Here is a 20,528-nt window from a genome sequence, read left to right as displayed (position 1 = left end):
GGTTAAGAACTGACCTCCGGAACAAATTAAGTACTTAACCCGAGGTACCACTGTATATATGTCCCTGGATCAGATACCTGAAGAAGTGTGAATGCACACAAAAGGTTATACCCAGAACAAACTTAGTTGGTCTATAAGGTGCTACTGGACAAATTTTTTTTATTATTATTTCGACTGCGTCAGACCAACACGGCTACCTACCTTAATCTTTTCTTTTTTTAAGTTCTCAAAGCTCTTAACGTAGCTCAAGGTTATCCTCTGAACTAGCCAGATTTTTAACTAAGAATCAATCATAGTCAGTCCATCGTTTGAAAAAAAAGGACTTTAGAGCTACCTTACCCCAAAATGACAAGTAGACATTACGTTTTTGTGACTATAAAGGTAAAAAGGTAAAGGACCCCTGACAGTTAAGTCCAGTCGCAGGTGACTCTGGGGTTGCGGTGCTCATCTCACTTTACAGGCCGAGGGAGCTGGTGTTTGTCTGCAGACAGTTTTTCCAGGTCATGTGGCCGGCATGACTAAGCCGCTTCTGGCGCAACGGAACACTGAAACCAGAGCAGAGCATGGAAACGCCGTTTACCTTCCCGCCGGAGTGGTACTTATTTATTTACTTGCACTTTTGGCCATGCTTTCGAACTGCTAGGTTGACAGGACCTGGGACCGAGCAATGGGAGCTCACCCTGTTGTGGGGATTCGGGTTGACAGGACCTGGGACCGAGCAATGGGAGCTCACCCTGTTGTGGGGATTCGAACCGCCAACCTTCTGATTGGCAAGCCCAAGAGGCTCAGTGGTTTAGACCACAGCGCCACCCGCATCCCCTGTGGTGACTATAACCTAGGTTAAAGGGAGCCATTTGGTGCCTAGCTTATATATCTGAGTTTCTAACACTGGGTGGGAGGTGAAGGAGGGTGGCTGGAATGGCGCTGTCTTATACTCTTGTTGAGAAGACGTCATCTTTCAGAGTCTAGGGATGTGGCAGAAGGCTGTGTTGTGTGTACTGAAATCAGGAAGGCATTAAGAGTTAAATCAGTGTCCATTTTCCAAAGGAGGTGGTAAAGCTGTGATTCCCACATCATGTCAACAAAATGGTGTATTACCAAATGGGACCACCCATCTCTCATAGATTGCTGTTAAACGCCTGCTAGGCTGTGGTGTTTATGGCACCTGACATGTGAGGTTGTTTTGCATGTAATGTTTGGGTGCCAAGTTACCATTGTGTGCGTATTTGCTTAATGAGTTGGTTACATCACTTTTGTCGCCAAGGCGCTTGTGTTTTCCTTCTGGATATTAATTTGAAAAGACTGTGACGTTAAGTAAGCGTTCCCTGTGTCGCAATAGCACAGTTCCCCAGAGGACTGTTAAATTGAGCCATATACTTGGATAGGTTTTTTTGTTTTTTTAAATTAAAACGTCTAAAGTTGCTAGTAATACATTTCTCTGTTTTATTTAAATATATCTGAAACATGCTGGAAAGGATGAATGTTTATTGTTAAATTAGCCCAATGCGTCTCAGCTTAAGTGTCCTTTCGAAGGACTTGTTTCTGTACAAACTGCTGAAAAAAAACATCAGTTTCAGAGACCTTGCAAGGCAAACGCTCCTAAAGAGAAGGCAAAAAACTCGTAAGTTTTATTTTTCATAGATTTGCCATACGTAGCAAATGAAATGTCAATATAGGTCATCATAAAAAACCTCCTTGTGTTGGTAGCCAGACATTGGATTGCAACTGATGAGGTCATCCTGTTAGTGCAAGGACTTCTGCTTGCACAAAAGGACTTCCTCTCCTCTCTCTCCCCTCCAAATCCAGACAGAAATGGGGAACCCCCCCCCAGAACAGATTTATTTGGGGGTGGGGGAGTTGCAAGGCGAGGAAGTCCTGTTGCACAGGCAGATGTCCTTACGCTAAAAGAACAACTTCATTGGATACATACAACCATTGCTTTTTTTCTGGGCGTACGCATACCCCTAAACATTTCGTGAATCTTTGTACTTTTGTCCATTTACTGTATTTATTTCCCCCGATTTGAACTATAAAATGGTGATTGTCTTGAGTCAAAATGAGAGTACCCCTAAAAAATTTTGTAGGAAAAAAAGCACTGCATACAAGCCATTATGATTGCCACCAAACCCCTCCCCTGTGCTGGATATGGAGACGGCAAGTAAAGGCTCCCACTGCTTAAAAGGAAAACCTACTGCTTCTTAGCTGCTTGAAAAATGCAGTGGACATAAGACCTGCGGGTTAAGGGTCTGTATGGTTGCTGGTTGTCCTGCTCACCAAGGTGCAGCAGGGTTACTGGCAGGTGAACCCGTGGATGCTTGGAGATGACAGAGCTTTCAAAAATATGTCACTCTAGTTGAAATATGAAATAATGTAAGTTTACAGATCTGCCTCCAGAGTCCTCCATCTCATTCTGTGTTATGCGTAGGTCAGCTTTTGCAGCTCGAGAGACATACAAGACAGTTCTCATGCTTGATCAAAAGGGCTCCCTATTGGCTTCATATGAATGAAGGAACTTGAAAAGGAGGCCCAATAATTTTTTTAAAAGAGGCCTCTGGAAAGTGTATCGTTATAGCACTGGCTGCTAGTTGCTCTCAGATAAAAGATTTGAATTTGCCATTGTGGTTTCCCAGCTGCCTGAAAATGTGGGCAGGTTTTTGAGCAGCACAGATTTCTTTCATGAGAACAAGGTTGGGCAGCCCCATAAGCTAGCTGTTCCGTCTGCATTGCAATCTGAACCATTTGAGATCCTGTTCATTTGGGAACTTAGACAATGGGCCATCTAGCCCAATGTTATCTGCACACCAGGGTTTCAGGCAGGGGTCTTTCCCAGTCCTACTTGGAGATGCCCGGGTTGGTATCTGGGACCTTCTGTGTGGAAAGCAGATGGTTGACCATTGAGCTGCAGTGCTTCCCATGTTCAAAACATGGTGTGCCAAAGGGGACTGTAGGCATAGCTGCATCATGTGGTTTTGAACTGATGTGAGCACCCTTTGTCATTCTGGAGACTTAAGGTTGTATCCAACAAAGTTCTGCTTAGTGTAGGCCCACTGAAATTATACTAGTCATGTCTGTTAATTTCAATGGGTCTTCTCCAACCATGAGTCACGTTGGATACAACCTACATGGTTAGTTGAGAAACCACCATGTGCATTTCTTTCCCACCCACCCTATTTCTCATGTCTAGCTTCACTTCTCGTTGTACAAGTATATCTCACCTGTGTCGAAAATGAGACGTGTGTTCCAAGGGACTCCTAAAAACAGATCCAGACTAGAATTCCTATATTATCTTCCCACACAGTATTAAAATTTTGTGCTGCTGTGACTATCTCCCATGAAATCTGGGGTCTAACATCCTGCTGATTTTTTAATACTTATTTTAAACTTCCCAGTCCTGATCAGATATCAGAGAACAGCTGCAATGACAAACGATCTGTTAACTAATTTATGCTTGTGATATATACACCCACACACAGGTGTCGAGATCCCTCAAGGTATATCTATATTGCTATATATCAGGTTTGACATTTTTAAAATAAATGGATGACTCAATATAGAAAGGGCTGGGGAAGGGGGGGGGGGAGCCCTTGCATTCCTTTTTAGGTTTCCAAGCCAGTATTCAACTTCTGATCCTGCTAAATGGATCCTGTTTTAACTTGATTTATCTTATGCTGATGTGCTGCCAGGATTTTTTTTTTAAAAAAAACACAGTACTTTGAAGGAAGCAAAGGCACAAAATTCTCTACAAATTAGCTTGGGCTAAAATGAAATGTTAAATAGCTGGTAATAAAAGGGAAAGATTGTGATTCAGGAAAACCTGCCTTTCAAGATGGCAAGTTTTTCATTGTGTTACATGAGATATGACTACAGAGATGAATGTGCAAGCTCATCTCATGGTTTTTTCCAGTAGCTTATGCAGCTAACTTATGCTGGTTTTGTGTACGGTGGCATTGCTACTCTTTTTAAAAAGGAGTGGGAAGCGATAATTCCACAAAACGATTGGTCTGAACAACAGGGATCAAAGGGTATGTGGGGTGATTATTTTGTTCAGGGGAACTGGTATTCAGGATGTTAGCTGCAGTTCTTCTGAGTGTGTGTATTTATTTTTTAAATAAACTGTTAAGTATCTATGTGATATATATATGTAATGAAACATAACATAACCAGGTATCCTGGTTTTATACCGGCATATAAAATAATAAAACGCAGCAACAGAGGTACTGAAAACCAACTTTAAAAAGGTAAAGGGACCCCTGACCATTAGGTCCAGTCGTGACCGACTCTGGGGTTACGGCTCTCATCTCGCTTTATTGGCCGAGGGAGCCGGCGTATAGCTTCCGGGTCATGTGGCCAGCATGACTAAGCCCTTCTGGTGAACAAGAGCAGCGCATGGAAACGCCGTTTACCTTCCCGCCGGAGCGGTACCTATTTATCTACTTGCACTTTGACGTGCTTTCGAACTGCTAGGTTGGCAGGAGCTGGGACCGAACAACGGGAGCTCATCCCGTTGCGGGGATTCGAACTGCCGACCTTCTGATCGGCAAGTCCTAGGCTCTGTGGTTTAACCCACAGCGCCTCCCGCTTCCCGAAAACCAACTTTAGGGTTCAGCAAAATATATACGTTTTCAGATGGCACCTAAAACAGATAAAAGTTTCATGAATTGGGGAAGAAAGGGTGTTTCAAACTGGGAGGGGGACCATGGAAAACTCCTACTTCTGGGTCACTGCCCTACAATAGTTGGTAGGGCATAAAACCACCAACAGACTCCCCCCCCCCCCCGATCGTCCATAAGTGGTTGAGCAGGTCTGAATATGAGGTGGCTTTCAGATCCCTTGGTCTCAAGTTGCTCAGGGCTCTGTATGTCAATAACAAGACCTTGAACGTGGCCTAGTAGATAATTGGCAGCCAGTGTAGTTCCCTCAGCTCGAAAGTAACATTTGTGTGTCCGGGTTCTCCACTCAACAACCTGGTCTCAGCCTTCTGGACCAGTCACGAGGGAAGTCCTACCTCCATTGTGTTACCGTAGTCCAGTTATGAGGTTACTAAGGCATGAGTTGTGGCAGAAAAGCTATCCATGTCCAGGAAAGGGCATATAGTACTTGTTGTGCCAACATAAATTGATATATGTGTCTGTCTGTCTGTCTAGCTACCTATCACAGTGTTGCACTTAATCTGTTACCTAACTCCCATAATGCAAAGAATGAAGTTGATTAATGCAGACGTTGTTCATTATATTTCAGATAGGCTCATAAACATGAGATATATGACGAAAAGCCCCCTAAGGATAAATGAGTAAATGGAAATATATTAATCCCCTTTGGAAAAACAGCAACTGGGGAAAAAGTCACATTGGTAGTACCTTTGGAAGGTAAAGAACAGAAAGCTCAAAATGTATTAGTATACATATTGAGAAAATTCTTTTTCTAGTGTAACTCTATCTCTTCATGGAGCTTTCTACTTCTAGCGGGTTTTTTTAATTCAAGGCTTCCTGGGGGGCCATCGGGGGGATGAAAATTAGTAAGGTTCCTTACAATTGCCAATTTTCAGGATTCTTTAAATTGCCTGGTGCTTTATTAGTAATAAAAACCCACCACAACTGTGACTACATTATTGGGCATCGATTTCTGAAAAGGAGACAAGGTATACGGTTGTAGAAGCTGTACACCTCCCTTTAAGAGTGCCAATATTAGGGTTTCGTTTCTTAATCAGAGAAAATCACAACAAACATGTTTGGTCATCAAAGTCCTGTTCATAATTGCACAAAGAGAGCGAGAGCATACTTTTAAGGAGAGGGAATGGGGGGAAAAACCAGAAGAAAAACAAGACTATGTCATGATGTCTTCTTTTTTAAGACTGGGATTAAAACCTTGTACCTCCCCATGTGCCGTTTATTATGGTATGTGGTTTTCAGCATAAATCAAAAGTAGCCAATCTGTACCGCAAATGCAACAGGGACTAATGGTTTGTGGCATGCCTGGATGGGGGTAGGAAGGAGAGAGTTTACAGACCAGGGCCCCATCTGCACTATACATTTAAAGCGGCACCATACCCCTTTAAACCGTCATGGCTTCCCGCCAAAGAAGAACTCTGGGTAGTGCTGTTTATTAAGGGTGCTGAGATTTCTTAAGAGCAGGGTTCAGCAAACTTTTTCAGCAGGGGGTCGGTCCACTGTCCCTCAGACCTTGGGGGGGGGGGCAGACTATATTTTGAAAAAAATAATAATGAACGAATTCCTATGCCCCACAAATAACACAGATGCATTTTAAATAAAAGCACACATTCTATTCATGTAAAAACACGCTAATTCCTGGACCATCTGCGGGCCGGATTTAGAAGGCGATTGGGCTGGATCTGGCCCCCGGGCCTTAGTTTGCCTACCCATGCTTAAGAGGTCCCTACTCCCCTCTCATAGAGCTACAGTTCCAGAGTGGTCTAATGGTTAATCCTCCTTCCCAGCAACTTCTGGGAATCGAAGTTCTGTGAGGGGAGTAGGAGTCTCAGATTCTTTGTGGGAATCCATGACAGTTTACAGGGGAATGATGCTGCTTTAAATGAATAGTGCAAATGAGGCCCAAGACTATACTGAGGTTCAGGACTTTCTGAATTGGTACTGAAGAATGCACTAGCGTAGTTCTATCTTTGGTGTTAACTTAAGCTAGCTTTCACTGATACAGGCATTATGCACCCTGCCTGTGATGTTTAAAGTTACTTCTTCTGCATTGGTCTGCATTAGTTGCTAACATTTAGTTTATGTTTTTAATTATTGGCTTTATCTGTTATTGGGCACCCTTGGAACTTCTCCTGGCGTTCTCAAGTGGGGTCGAAATACTCAGATGGTTAGGTAAGTGATGAGGCCTTCATGGTGTGGAGCACCATGAGAAGGAGCAAAGTAGGGTTTTAAATCTTGTCATATCTGCTGCAGGTACTTTTTGTCTGATTTCTCCTCAATACTCAACGACCGCTATGTCCATGCCTTTGAAAGCAAGAGGAACAAATCCAAGAGCCTGGGCTTACCATGGTTTGTGAACCTCATGGTTTGATTCTGACAAAACAAGCCACAACCCGTATGCCATGGTTTGTCCTCAGTTTACCACTCGTGGTTTGTCTTTGCGGAAAACAAACCGCCAGTGCTGATTCACGTCCCACAGCAAGGCCAGGCTTGTGGTTATTGCTTCTGACTCCAGAGAGGTAAGAGGGAATAGAGAGTGATTTGGCAGCATGCAAGCAGCACAGTGCCTTGTCCATGGTAAGCCAGGCATAGGCAAACTCGGCCCTCCAGATGTTTTGGGACTACAACTCCCATCATCCCTGACCACTGGTCCTGTTAGCTAGGGATGATGGGAGTTGTAGTCCCAAAACATCTGGAGGGCCGAGTTTGCCTATGCCTGGTGGTAAGCTGTGGTTTATGGCTCACCGTGAAGCATTGGACAACATTGCTGCAGGCCCGCAGATGTCCTAATAAAACCTTTTAGATTTCAACATCATACACCACAACAAAGCCTGGATTAGGTTGCAGAATAGAGGGAGAGATGAAAATCAGGCCTATTCTGTTTCCTTGGTTGAGAGACCAGCTGCCTTTGGCCATCTCTGAACCTGTTGCTTAGTGGTTGCCCTTCCATTTACAGTATCTGATCTGTTTCTACCCTAGCCGGTCATTATAAGAACTGCAGCTTTAAGAACTGATCCCTGAGCTTTCTTTCCCCCCTTCCTCTTATTCCTTTTTTTCCTCCCGTGTTTCTGTCTTTTAGAGTGTAGGCGGAGACTGTCTTCCTGCTAATCTTCGTAAGCTGCTCTGGGTGCCTTCTTTGGCTAAAGAAATTGGGGTAGGAAGTCTTAAATAAATAGAAAGAGTGACACGCTCCAAATGAGAAATTGCCTGCATTGGCACACATAAACAAACAAAGTCAAGTCATCAAGCGCTACTTATTGATTTAAAGCGTTTCTGCCGCAAAGTGGCAGGCTAACAAGCTGAGAGAAGTCAAAGCAAAAGGATGAAGCCATGAGAACGCAGCGACAAAGAGCAAGTCAATCACAGTCAGCCCATCTTTTATTACGGCCATAATATCTGTTCAGGTTGAAATAATAGACCACAAATAATATGGAAGAAAAGCAACAAAAAGTGCTGCATTTCCAGTTTAGTTAATGCTGGCAATCAGCTGAGCTCTTAAGTGCATAACATTTTTTTATATAAAAAAAGTCACTCACTTCCTTGGTAATATATGGGACTTTATCTGATATCCTGTCCTTGGCAGAAGCTTTGGCATGCGGCTCCCAGAGGATTTGATTCAAGGCAATGCAGTCCTTGGAGCCAAAAAGGTCAGCCATTTCTCTAGCAAAGTGTACATAAGCTCTTACCTGGATGCCTCAGTGAAGGGTGAATTATAAGGTGTTTTCAGTTAGAATAAAAAAGCACCATATTAAAGGTGCAGGTGTTACTAATTTCAGGGACTCCCACCTTAAACGGATGCAATCTGTATTGGAAACACAAATCAAAGCGGTACCAGTTGCTAACAGCAATGCTAACACAAACTAAGCTCCTAAAAACTACAGCTCATCATAAATCCTCTGCAAAAAGTCATGGCGGGCTTGGCAGCCTTCGTCTGATGCTGTTGGTAATAGGAAGAACCTCAGTGGCAGGGAGTTCCATAGTTCCATAGCCACCACTGAAGCAACTTTGTCACTAGATGCCTTGCCTGCAGAGATGAGAACAGCTAGAGCGAAGGGCCTCTGAAGATTATCACAGCTGCCAGTCAAGCTGAGAACGCAACGAGAAAGCATATTTATAGTTGTAAAACTTCAGCGAGCTGTTTTCACGAATCTTGTTTACAAATACAACCTCTCCCCATAGGTGTTGTGAATTTTAATCGATCTTATTTTGTGAGTTTTTTTCATTCCACTCTTTTTTTTTTCCTGCGGAGGGGAGGGAGGCTCAGGCGAGAACTTTCTGTATTAATAGCTAACTAAGACCAGAAAGAGAGAGAGAGAGAGAGCGACGCTCCCAGAAAGATGAATAAACACTCCTAGTAAGTACAGTGCCTGCTCTCGAAAAGGGTAATAATGATTGATTGCTTTGCGGTTTCACTTTCACAGAAGTCCATACTCAGTGATTGGAGAAAAGTTTGGCTGGGGCCACAGTTCTAACTCAAGACAATAGCTTTATTCCAACTTGCCAGTGTTGTAACGATTAAACTATGCTTTGTGCAATAAATTTATTTGCAAAGTAGGTGGCTTCGTTTTGCTCTTGTGGGGTTGGTTGTTGGTTTGGATATCTTGGTTTGTTTTTAACATACGGATCAGACATCCTGTCTGCTGACTTTGGGGGTAGTTAACATTGCAGCTTCTGCACTATTAAAACCCAAATGGTCCAGCTCCCCTCCCCTCCCTATTTTCCTTCCTGAACTGTGTCACTATTTATGATGCAATAGCGGGTAATCCGGCAAATTTCTTTTTATGTAGAGGTTCATGGTGGAAAGCAGCTTTCTGACAGATATTATCAGCATTGTTCTTTACCTTTTGGAGCAGAGCTGCAACCGATTCAGGTTGCTGTGTACTTTGCAAACTGAATGGGCCTGCAGCAGGGAGGTTTCTGAATGGGCTTTCCTTTATTAGCTTTGCTGATAACCCCAACCCCGCCCCCTCCCAAGTTCCTCATCCTGTTTGCCAGTCATCACTGGGTGAATAGAAATCATTTTCTTTAGGCAATGCAGATTAACAGAACTAGCAATTTTTCACTTTATTTGCTGCAATTAAGAACGGGCAAATGTATGCCTCTGTTTGCTGCACAATGGAGTCTTTGACTCTGCTCTGGTTTCTGAAGCAGAGGAGCGTGGCGTCCTGATGAGATGTCTTTTGTAGCTCGCAGTTAATGGCAGCCTATGTTTTGGGCTGTTATATTGTGAGCAAAAGGGACGCGGGTGGCTCTGTGGGTAAAAGCCTCAGCGCCTAGGACTTGCCGATCGAAAGGTCGGCGGTTCGAATCCCCGTGGCGGGGTGCGCTTCCGTTGCTCGGTCCCAGTGCCTGCCAACCTAGCAGTTCGAAAGCACCCCCGGGGGCAAGTAGATAAATAGGGACCGCTTACTAGCGGGAAGGTAAACGGCGTTCCGTGTGTGGCTCTGGCTCGCCAGAGCAGCGATGTCACGCTGGCCATGTGACCCGGAAGTGTCTCCGGACAGCGCTGGCCCCCGGCCTCTTGAGTGAGATGGGCGCACAACCCTAGAGTCTCTGGTAGTATAATCCCATGCCTACTTTTTCTTAGGTTTGCTTGTAAGCCTCTCTCTTTAGTCTTGCTTTGTCCCCTTGGAGTGCAGAATCGTAAGGCATTTTGCTCTGAAGATGCACCTGTACTTCAGTGGGTTTCACTTGTTCCTTACTTGCTCCTATACAAAATTCTGCCTACCTATACACAAACACATACAATGTTCATGAACCCTGACAGATAGAGTGTCTGAGCCCTAGTGACAGATCATCAAGGTAGCAACCGAGTGAGTAAGCTGTGCTCAGTGGAAGAGTATGTGCTTGTGGTATGCAGAAGGTCCCAGGTTCAATCCCTGGCAGGTAAAGGTAAAAGGTAAAGGACCCCTGGACAGTTAAGTCCAGTCAAAGGCAACTATGGGGTTGTGGCGCTCATCTCGCTTTCAGGCCGAGGGAGCCGGCATTTGCCTACAGACAGCTTCCTGGGTCATGTGGCCAGCAGGACTAAACTGCTTCTGGCACAATGGAAACCAGAGCACACAGATAGACATTTACATTCCCGCCACAGTGGTACCTATCTATCTACTTGCACTGGCGTGATTTCAAACTGCTAGGTTGGCAGGAGCTGGGACAGAGCAATGGGAGCTCGCCCCCTCGTGAGGATTCAAACCGCCAACCTTCTGATCAGCAAGTCCAAGAGGCTCAGTGGTTTAGACCACAGCATCACCCGCCTCCCTATCATCTCCAAGTAGGTAGGGCTGGAAAGAGACCCCCTTCTGAAATCCTGAAGACCTGTTGTCAGTCAGTGTTGACAAGATGGATCCATGGAGCTAGATGGACCAATGGTCTAACTGTGTATAAGACAGCTTCCTCTATCCAAGTCCTGCCAGATCAGACCTAAGGTCAATTTAATCCAGCAGCCTTTTAGCTATTGTGACAAGTAGTGATTGAGGCCTTATCCTCCAGGAATTTGGGCCGATCGGCACCATACACTTAAAGTACACTCAAAACACGTTTAAAATACATCTTCCCCCAAAGAAGCCAGGGAACTAGTTTCTTACGGCATCCTAGGAATTGTAGCTTGGGGGCAGTGGGGCAAGCTACATTGAAATGTGCTTTAAATGTAAGGTGTGGATCTGCTTGCCATCCACATATTCAGGGATATTTTGTTAGTAAAAAGTGAAGCATTAACTCTACTTCAACACAGGCTTTCAGAAGCTCTGGTTGTGGATTCATTCCACTGGACTAGACTGGAGGAAGTCATTTTATCCATGGACTTTATTGTTCTCCAGTCCCAAAGTTCCTAAACCAGTTTAAGAATGACAGGACCTATTCTGGGTTAGATCAGATGCTGATCAGTTTTTTATTCTTTCTTTCGTGCTCAATGTGCAGCTACCGAGGGGTGGGGCAGCCAAGGCCATCTCACTGCCCTCTTTTATGCTTGGATCCGTAGTTACATGTTTAATACAAAAAAGGAGACTTGCAGTTTTGCACTGAGTCCTTTCCCCCCTTGTAATCAGTGTGCATCTGTTTATTGTGGGATTAGCGTTTAAGCACTGAGCTGGCTAGTATAAATGCAGGAAACCGCAGGAAAGTGCATTGCAGGATATTGGGGGAAGAGGAAAAGCAGCAAGTTTATTTTCTAAGGCGAACTTTCACCAGCCTGGCTATTTCACGTACCTGATTACGTGATGTAACTTCTAACCAATGTTAGGGTCTAAAATGTATTGAGCACCAATTCTTTTCTTGTTACCTTGCAATTTCCAACAATTCAGATTTGGGCGAATTAGGTAACTTCTCCCCATGAGCAGATCTGTCTTAAATTCTGCACGTAGAATCATTTTTAGGAAACTTTTCGAGGGTAGCTTGTTCGACTACTGTATGCTACACATTTTTATTTTTTGACAAAAGGCATGCTCTCTTTCCCTACAGCTTCCCCTTTTCTGATTTTACCCTGCAGTAGGGAGTGGGAAAGGGAATTCCTATCTGGCCTCTCAGAATCTGTGAACGGGTTTAATAGGCTTGACGTTCAGCCACAGTCTGTTTCGAAAAAGGCTTTTCCAAGAAGGGGTTCTTGTTGGCTTTCCACTATGCACTTGGTCCCTTCATAAGCAACTCAGAGACTTCCCCTCCCTTGTTCCATTCAGATCCAGCCATGTGTGCACAGTGCTCTGTTTTGCCATGCTTAAAGCATCTGCAAGAGATTGTTTTTTGGGGTTGGGTGGGGTGCCTATTCAGTAAAGCTGCAGACTAGGCAGCTATCTTTCGACAGATTAGCCAGAGGAATTTCTATTGCGAGATTTTGATTGTTCAAGGGCCCTTTGGTTCCTTTTGTGTGTGAAACGGTGAAAAGTTGTGTTAGGACAAAGGCTGACAAAGTGTTTAATGAAAGCTGCGTTTGGCATTAGCAGACATTCCTAGACTTTCCCCCCTCCTCTTTTGCTGTCTCTCTCCTGTTAGCAAAAGGTGCCAAAAAGTTTTGGATAAAGCGTGCTGAATTAGCAAGGACGGGTACATGTCTGTGAGCTAATCTGATGAAACCTTCAACTTGTTGAGTCAAAAAATAAATCCAATAGAACTATGACTTTATGGATCCATGTATTTTGTACAAGATATACAAGATTTGAGATTTGTGTGTGTCTGCATGCTGTACTGACTTCCTGGTTGTCTTCAAATGAAAATTAAAAGATAAATTCATCTCATACTGTAATTACTCATAGGAATACAGGGCATATAGAATTAGCTCTTTTGTTATTGGCATAATTTTAGGTAGAAATTCTGCAGAAAGATATGACAGTCTTTTTCTTCCAAGAATCCTTTTCAGTCATGCCACTATTTCATTCCCATTTTACAGACTAGAACCTGGGTCTGGGAGGCTTAATTTGATGTTTTTTACTGCATTGCTTTAGGATTGTTATTCCCCCTATGTTATTCTAACTGAGATCAGGACATCTAATTTTAGTAATATATAAGTAGGCAAATGAATAAAGAAGCCCCTCCACCTTTTTTATGGGAACAAACAAACATTTCTGTTTCTTTTGGAAACTTGGAGCTTAATGAAGTCATTCAGATCTGTGAGACATATGAATGAAATTGCAACTCTCGGAACATCTGCTATTACTTACACAAGTGTGTCTCACTCTTTGCTCATGTTGTGCATTCTTTTTGGGAGAATTATTGACTCCAGGGCTGATATGCTCCCTTACCTGCCCATTTCCCTCTTTGTCTCACTGACGAGCTCAGACTTGACTTTGTGGTGTGTGCATATGCATTTGAGGAAGGCATACTTTGTCATCGTAATCTGGATAAATTGCATTTTTTGTTCACTCTCATTTCTTGGGATGTATTGATTTAGGTTTCAAAGCACCTTGGAGAGCATTAAAAATTGGGTATCTTTTGTTTAAATATAGAAATTTCTCTGAATTCTGCTAGCCATGGTGTCTGTGTTTTACCTCCACTGTCAGAGGCGCTATGGCTTTGTAAACCAGTTGAGTGCTGTTGCACTCAAGTCCTTCTGGTGGTCTTCCCATATGCCTCTGGTTGGCCACTGTGAGAACAGAATGCTGGGATAGAGGGGCCTTTGGCCTGATCCAGCGGGCCATAATAGTGCTGCCTGCTTCCGGCCTGGAGAGGAAACCTAGTCCTTTACAAGAAGTATGGATGGGATGGAGGGGAAATGACATGCGTAAATCCCCTGCTTTGAGCCAGCTTCTGGCATTAATGCTGGTGTAATGGATTTCCATTGCGATGTGATTTAAAACAACAACAGCAGCACCCACTGTTTGGCACCTGGGATGTTATATATTTTTTTAAATAACGCAAGATATGCACGTTTGTTTCCTGCACTTGATAAGGCAGAAATGCAGGGTGAAGTAACCAGAAGGCATAATGCAAGATTACGCTGCAGTCTATTTAACATTTCATTCTGGTGGATCAACATTTTGCAAAATAACTTGCGTTTATCAGTTCTGAAGATATCTAATTCTGAAGCTAGTTGCTTATCCCTTAACCTTGCTTTCAATCATCCTTGCTGCTCTCTTTTTTTCCTGCTGCCCTAGTCTACAAGGTTTTATTGTTTCATACTAGGGGGAATAAGACTGGCTCAGAATGTCACACTTAACAGAAAATCTGAAGTTATGCTGTCACTGGCCAGACGAAAAGGATGTAGAAGGTGGAGAAAAGGGACTGACTTGAAAGTACACACACGAGAGGTTGCCAGGGGATAGCCACCACTCTTTCCCTGGTGGAATGAAAAGCCTTTCCTTTGGAAATCTAACCTCTAGCTTTTGTTATGGCTGACCAAGTTAGTTGAGGTAGGGGGGGGAATTAACCTTGGGTATGAATTCTAGTAGGTGGCACAGGAAGTTGCAGGAGTAGTTCGTGTGGTGGCTTCCAGATGCTGTTGGACTACAACTCCCATCATCTTTCACTATTTGCCATGCTGGCTGGGAGATGGAGTCCAAGATCATCTGGAAGGGAACCATGTTGGCTATCCTTTGAGTCAAATGCTTGTATTAAACACTTATATTTGAGTAAGCAGCCCTGGACACAGGGGGATTCACGTCTAAGTAATTACAGACATAGGATTGCATTGGTTCATAGACACAGCTGCATGCACGGTGGTTTTTTAGAGCTAACATTAGAACCCTTCACCTGTGCCCAAGCCCGTTACAGTTGAAATTCATTATAGTGTTGAAATTAAGAGTGGCTCAATCTTTGTCTCAGTCATGTCGTGATTGTGCAGCTTTTAATATAGATAGATGATAGATAGATAGAAAGATAGAGATAGATGATAGATAGATAGATAGATAGATAGATGATAGATAGATAGATAGATAGATAGATAGATAGATAGCAAAATTCTGGTTGGTTCCAGCATACTACTGTAATGAGAATCTTTTCCTGTATGCCTGCTGTCTTTAAGGTAGATGGTGACACTCTTTCAGTATCTCCTGCATGCTATGCTCTGACAGTGAAATCATGTAGTTTACACTTTTGTCTTTGGTCTTCATTGTGGTAGAAGTTGGATGGATGTCTGGCCGACTCCCCCCTCCCCGCTGGAGATGATGACCTGAAGTTAAATGGACTTATAACCAGGTCAACAATTCTTAAGGAACGCAGATGGGAAATAGCTGATGTTCTAACAAAAATATGCGGCCATCACAAAAATTGGTCTCCTTGATGGAGCACTGGAAAGTTGCCAATGTAACACCAATTTTTAAAAAAGGGGATTTGCAGAGAGCCTGGAAACTGCGAGCCGGTTTTGTCTGATGTCTGTCCTGGGTAAATGATGGAAAGCATTATTAAAACAAGAATATTGAAGTACATATAAAAAACATCACACTGGGAAAGAATCCACATGGCTTTTGCAAAGGGAACCCCTGCCTCTCCAACCTTTTGGAGTTCTTCTCCATAGAAGGGGTGATCTGGTAGACGTATTTGTGGACTTGTTGAAAGCTTTTGACAAAGTCCTTCACCAAAGGCTGAATTTTAAGATCTTCCCCGAAGGTCTTGCTCTGGGTTGACCCCATTGTCATACAGGGCAATAGGTAAACAGTCCACAAATACGTCTATCAAGGGCTATCTGCCATGGTAGCTAAATGGAATTTCATTCGGAGGAAGTCAGCCTTTCAATACCAGTTACCAGTGTGAGAGGCAAAGACCTGCTTGAGCCTCCTAAAAGCTTTAGGATGCCCACTTTTGGTAGTAAGTTGCTGGACTAGAAAGACAATTTTATCTGATCTAGGCAGGACTCTTAGGAACATAGGAAGCTGCCACATATGTCATTATGTTCTTGGCAGCTTCACAGTTGCATGATCATGCTCCATTCGGTAAAGACTTGAGCAACTTTTTGGAGAGAGCTGTAAAGACTTTTTAGATATTAGGCTTAGCTTTAGGTGGCTGGGTATTGAACCGGTTTCAAATAACGGAGCCTGCTTCTCCACCTGTTATGTAGAAGGACCAATCTGGTGAGCAGAGTGCATTTTCCTCCTGTGTGCACTCACAGGTAAATCCCCATATATAAAACACTGCTAACTAATCTTGCTGTGCAAGCCCTTAATAATTAAAATTGCCACATTTTTGCTGAGTGAAGTGACTGCCAGGTATGCTGATTCAACTGTCTCTTTATTTTTAACAGAAACCTGAGCCACAACAAGTTGACAGAGATTGATCCTTCTGATTTCTCTAACCTGCCAAACCTACGGGAAGTGTAAGTATTTCCTTCAGAAAGGACTTTAATCTTGGCTTCTCCCCCTGCCCCCTCCCCGTGCCGCCTTCACTTCGATTCTGGCTGGGATGGCAGCAGCAAAATGCATACTTTCCCGTGACATGCTTTCATTGTATTGCTAGCTTGCATCAGCAGATTAAATCTGAGCCATTGTTTTTCTTTCATACTGTACCTGTATGCTTTTTCTTTTTTAATTAAGCAGTCAATTAGCGGAACACAACATCTCAATTAAACCGCAATACATTTATTGGAAATCATTGATGTTTTGTCTGCCTCCTTTTGTCTCTACCCCACTCTGCCTGTGCATTTCATAAGTTGGAATTAGCCAGAGTAGTTCAGGTAACCACACCTGGCTGTGTGGATACACTTTCATCTGGCAAGGCGGAATGGGCTCAGCTGTGACATCTGATGCTAACCCCCCCCCCCCCCCGCATCTCTTGGGGAAACAAAGGTGTAGTGTACTGTACTACAGAATTATTAACTCGTTCTCCTCCCACCTTCTGTTTGCTTGTCTGCGAGACAAGGTGGAGATTTTGGGTTTAGTGGCATGGTGGAAAGATTGCCTTGGCACCAGTTTGTGGTAGTGGAAGCCAGGAAAGAAAAGAGAAATGTTAAGCTTGCTTGTAAAAGTTTATTCCCTTACCAGATCGTGGTCCATTTCTCTTACTGTAGCTTATATTCAGGTGGAAGGCTGTGGAAAAGGCATTAGGTTTATGTAAGGAAGGGCTGTACAGTGGTACCTTGGGTTAAGAACTTAATTCGTTCTGGAGGTCCGTTCTTAACCTGAAACTGTATTTAACCTGAGGTACCACTTTAGCTAATGGGGCCTCCTGCTGCCGCTGCCATGCAATTTCTGTTCTCATCCTGAAGCAAAGTTCTTAACCTGAGGTACTATTTCTGGGTTAGCGGAGTCTGTAACCTGAAGCGTCTGTAAGCTGAAGCGTATGTAACCTGAGGTACCACTGTAGCTCAGTGGTAGAGCAATTGCCTTGCATGCAGAAAGTTTCAGGTTCGATCCTTGACAGCCCCAAGTAGGTCTGGGAATGTCATAGAATTGTAGGATTGTGGAGTCGGAAGGGACCCTGACGGTTATCTAGTACAATGCAGGAATCTCAACTGGAGCATCTATGACAGATGGCCATCCAAACCTCTGCTTAAAAACCTCCCACCTGGAACTTTGGAGAGGTGCTGCCAAACCACCATAGACACATTGTGCATGACCCAGGGAGGCCACTTAAATTCAGCACCCGCATGTTGAGCTCTTGCTGTCTCTCCCCTGTCACCTTTAGGATCACTTATGCAGGGATGGGGAACTTGCATCCCTGCAGATGTTGATGGGCTACAGCTCCCATCATTCCAGACCACTGGCCTTTCCGGGTGAGGCAGATGGAAGTCCCAACAGCTTCTGGAGGGGCGCAAGCCAAGTTTTGACAGCCACTGATGTGCAGCATAGGAAGCCATCCTGAACATTACAGGACCAGGGTGTGTGTGTGTGTCACCTGAATGTGGATGTAATTGTCTTTGCCATAGTACCCCTATATGGCGGTAATATGGGGCGTAAGGAAACATGCTTGTTCAAATATATATATATATAGAGAGAGAGAGAGAGAGAGAGAGAGAGAGATTTGATTTTCTGCTATCAATTTTTAAAAGAAATGAGTAGCAAATTGAGTAAAGCTTCTTTCCCAAACATTTCTCTTTTTACAAAAAAAGAGAGAGAGTAAAAATAAATAAATAAATCTAAGTGCCTTTCAGCGAATCCTCAAGAGAACTGTGCTATTTTTGAGCAGGATCCATTTCAGCATGACATTAGCCTGGCAACTGGGCTGTAAATATTTTATACTGAGTGGCACTCCCACCGCCCCTTCTTTACCGCACAGAAGAGCACGATCAAAGGGGCTAGAGAAGACAGCTTCCAACCAGACAGCTAGTGGTCACCTTTGCTTGCTTGCGAACGTGTGTTTGGGTTTTTTTTTTTGAGGGACATTGGAGACCAGATGCCAAAGCCACTTACCCAACGCACGTTACAGCAAAACGTCTTGTTGGAACAATGTAAAATAACAACCGAGGTCTTGAAACCGTTTGTTTTTGTGGCCCAAGCTCTAGGATATATGGGAGATTGCCAAGTTCTGACAAAACTGCAGACCTGCACCACCAGTCTCCTGTTTGTCAGACGCAACTAAAATCCTCTCCACTTCTGTAGCCTCCACGAATGCAGCTGTTTGTCCCAGTCCGAAGCGCCATATGTGCTGCGGTGCTCACATGGAACTCCTCCACAAACAAGGTTCCCCATATGTACCTCGGGTTACATACGCTTCAGGTTACAGACACTTCAGGTTACAGACTTCACTAACCCAGAAATATTGCTTCAGGTTAAGAACTTTGCATCAGGATGAGAACAGAAATTGTGCTCCAGCGGTGCGGCAGGAGGCCCCATTAGCTAAAGTGGTGCTTCAGGTTAAGAACAGTTTCAGGTTAAGTATGGATCTCCGGAACGAATTAAATACTTAACCTGAGGTACCACTGTATTTTGATTTTGTGTGTGCGTGCATTCCTTAGTACACAGTTGCTCCTTTTCCAGACAAGGACATCTGTAAGGCCAGAGGAGCTGCATCAGGCCACTGGGCCATCTGGTTAGCCACACTGGTCTCGCAGTGGCCAAGCACATGCTTGTGGAAAGCCCGCAAGCAGAGCCTTAGTGCAGTATCACTCTCTTCCCATCTGTGATTCCTAGTAACCTGTATTAAGAGTCCTACTACCTCTGGCAGCGGAGGCGGAACATAGCCATCGATAACTGCCTCCTCAGTAAAATTGTTTTATCCTCTTTATTTAAAAGCCATCCGAGTCGCTGGCCATTACTGACACCTACGGATTGAATTCCATAGTTTAATTATGTTTCATGCGCAGAATGTATAATGTATACACCTGCAAGGGAGAGCTGGATTGAAGCAACGATGTCTTTAAAACATTATTTGAGCAATTACTGAAAATTAGCTACAGTGGTACCTCAGGTTAAGCACTTAATCCGTTCTTAACCTGAAACTGTTCTTAACCTGAAGCACCACTTTAGCTAATGGGGCCTCCTGCTGCCGCCGGAGCACGATTTCTGTTCTTATCCTGAAGCAAAGTTCTTAACCTGAAGCACTATTTCTGGGTTAGTGGAGTGTGTAACCCGAGGTACCACTGTACATGGTTCAGGACACTGTGCACTATTCCCAGGGTTTTCAAACCTATGGTGGTTCCTGGGGCAGTTTCCTTGATGTAGAAGAATTGGTTTGCATTAGTGCAAGCCCATTTTGATATCCCAAGCAGGATTTTTGAGTGCTAAGTTTCTGAAGGATCTATTTATTTGTTTATTCCATAAAATTAATGTAGTGCTTTTTAAGCACCAAGCTTCTGAGGGAGTTATTTGTTTCTTTTGTTTATTTCATAAAATTTACACACCGCTTGATTTTTAAAAGAACCCTCAAAGCGGTTTACATAAAGATAAAAAAATAAAATCAAGAAAAAAAACACAACTGCACTTTCAACCGTATGATAGTTAAAATACTAAAACAGATTTAAATTGCCTCAACTTTCTAAGCATCTGGACAGGCTTGTCTTAAAGAGATTAGGGGGAAAGAGACCTGAAATTTATTTACATGAGGCCTTCATTCTCTCTTTCTTCAGACTTAGCTTTTAGGATATCATGAGCCATAAATCCAAACAAACAACTTTTAAGCTATGCGGATCTGAAAACCTAAAGGGTAAATAAATGAGAACCAAATATGCATTTCCTTGTTAGAATTAGAAGCTCTAACATGTTCTGAGGCAGAAAGTCAAAATATTTCCTCTTGATTCCCCCACCGCTGCTCTCCTTAATTGCTGGTCGGAGGGTGAAGGCCAGGAAATTTAGGCAATTTTCAGTCTGCCAGACAAGCAACTGTTATTATGGTAATTAATTGACTAATTCGACACACAAACAAGGGGTTTTTAAACCAAGAACAGAGCATGCTATGTGACCCAGATCAGCTTTCACTCCACTCACTGACAGAATTTAAATCCTATGCTACTGAGACGGATGTTCTCTTCTGTCTGGTAGCGCAGCAATGGAATGACAAGTTGTGAAG

General features: G+C 43.6%; 1 protein-coding gene across 1 annotated transcript in view; it reads left to right on the top strand.

Annotated features, from left to right (window-relative positions):
* Positions 1-20,528, top strand: part of LRIG1 (leucine rich repeats and immunoglobulin like domains 1) — a 126,550-nt gene that overhangs the window by 40,189 nt on the left and 65,833 nt on the right. The window contains exon 2 of the mRNA XM_083424772.1: positions 16,330-16,401. Within this exon, the coding sequence (XP_083280898.1) occupies positions 16,330-16,401 (72 nt within the window). The remainder of the gene's footprint in view (positions 1-16,329; positions 16,402-20,528) is intronic.

Source organism: Podarcis tiliguerta (assembly GCF_965153285.1).
Source record: "Podarcis tiliguerta genome assembly, chromosome: 2".
NCBI lineage: Eukaryota > Metazoa > Chordata > Lepidosauria > Squamata > Lacertidae > Podarcis > Podarcis tiliguerta.
This window is presented reverse-complemented; position numbering and strand designations above follow the sequence as displayed.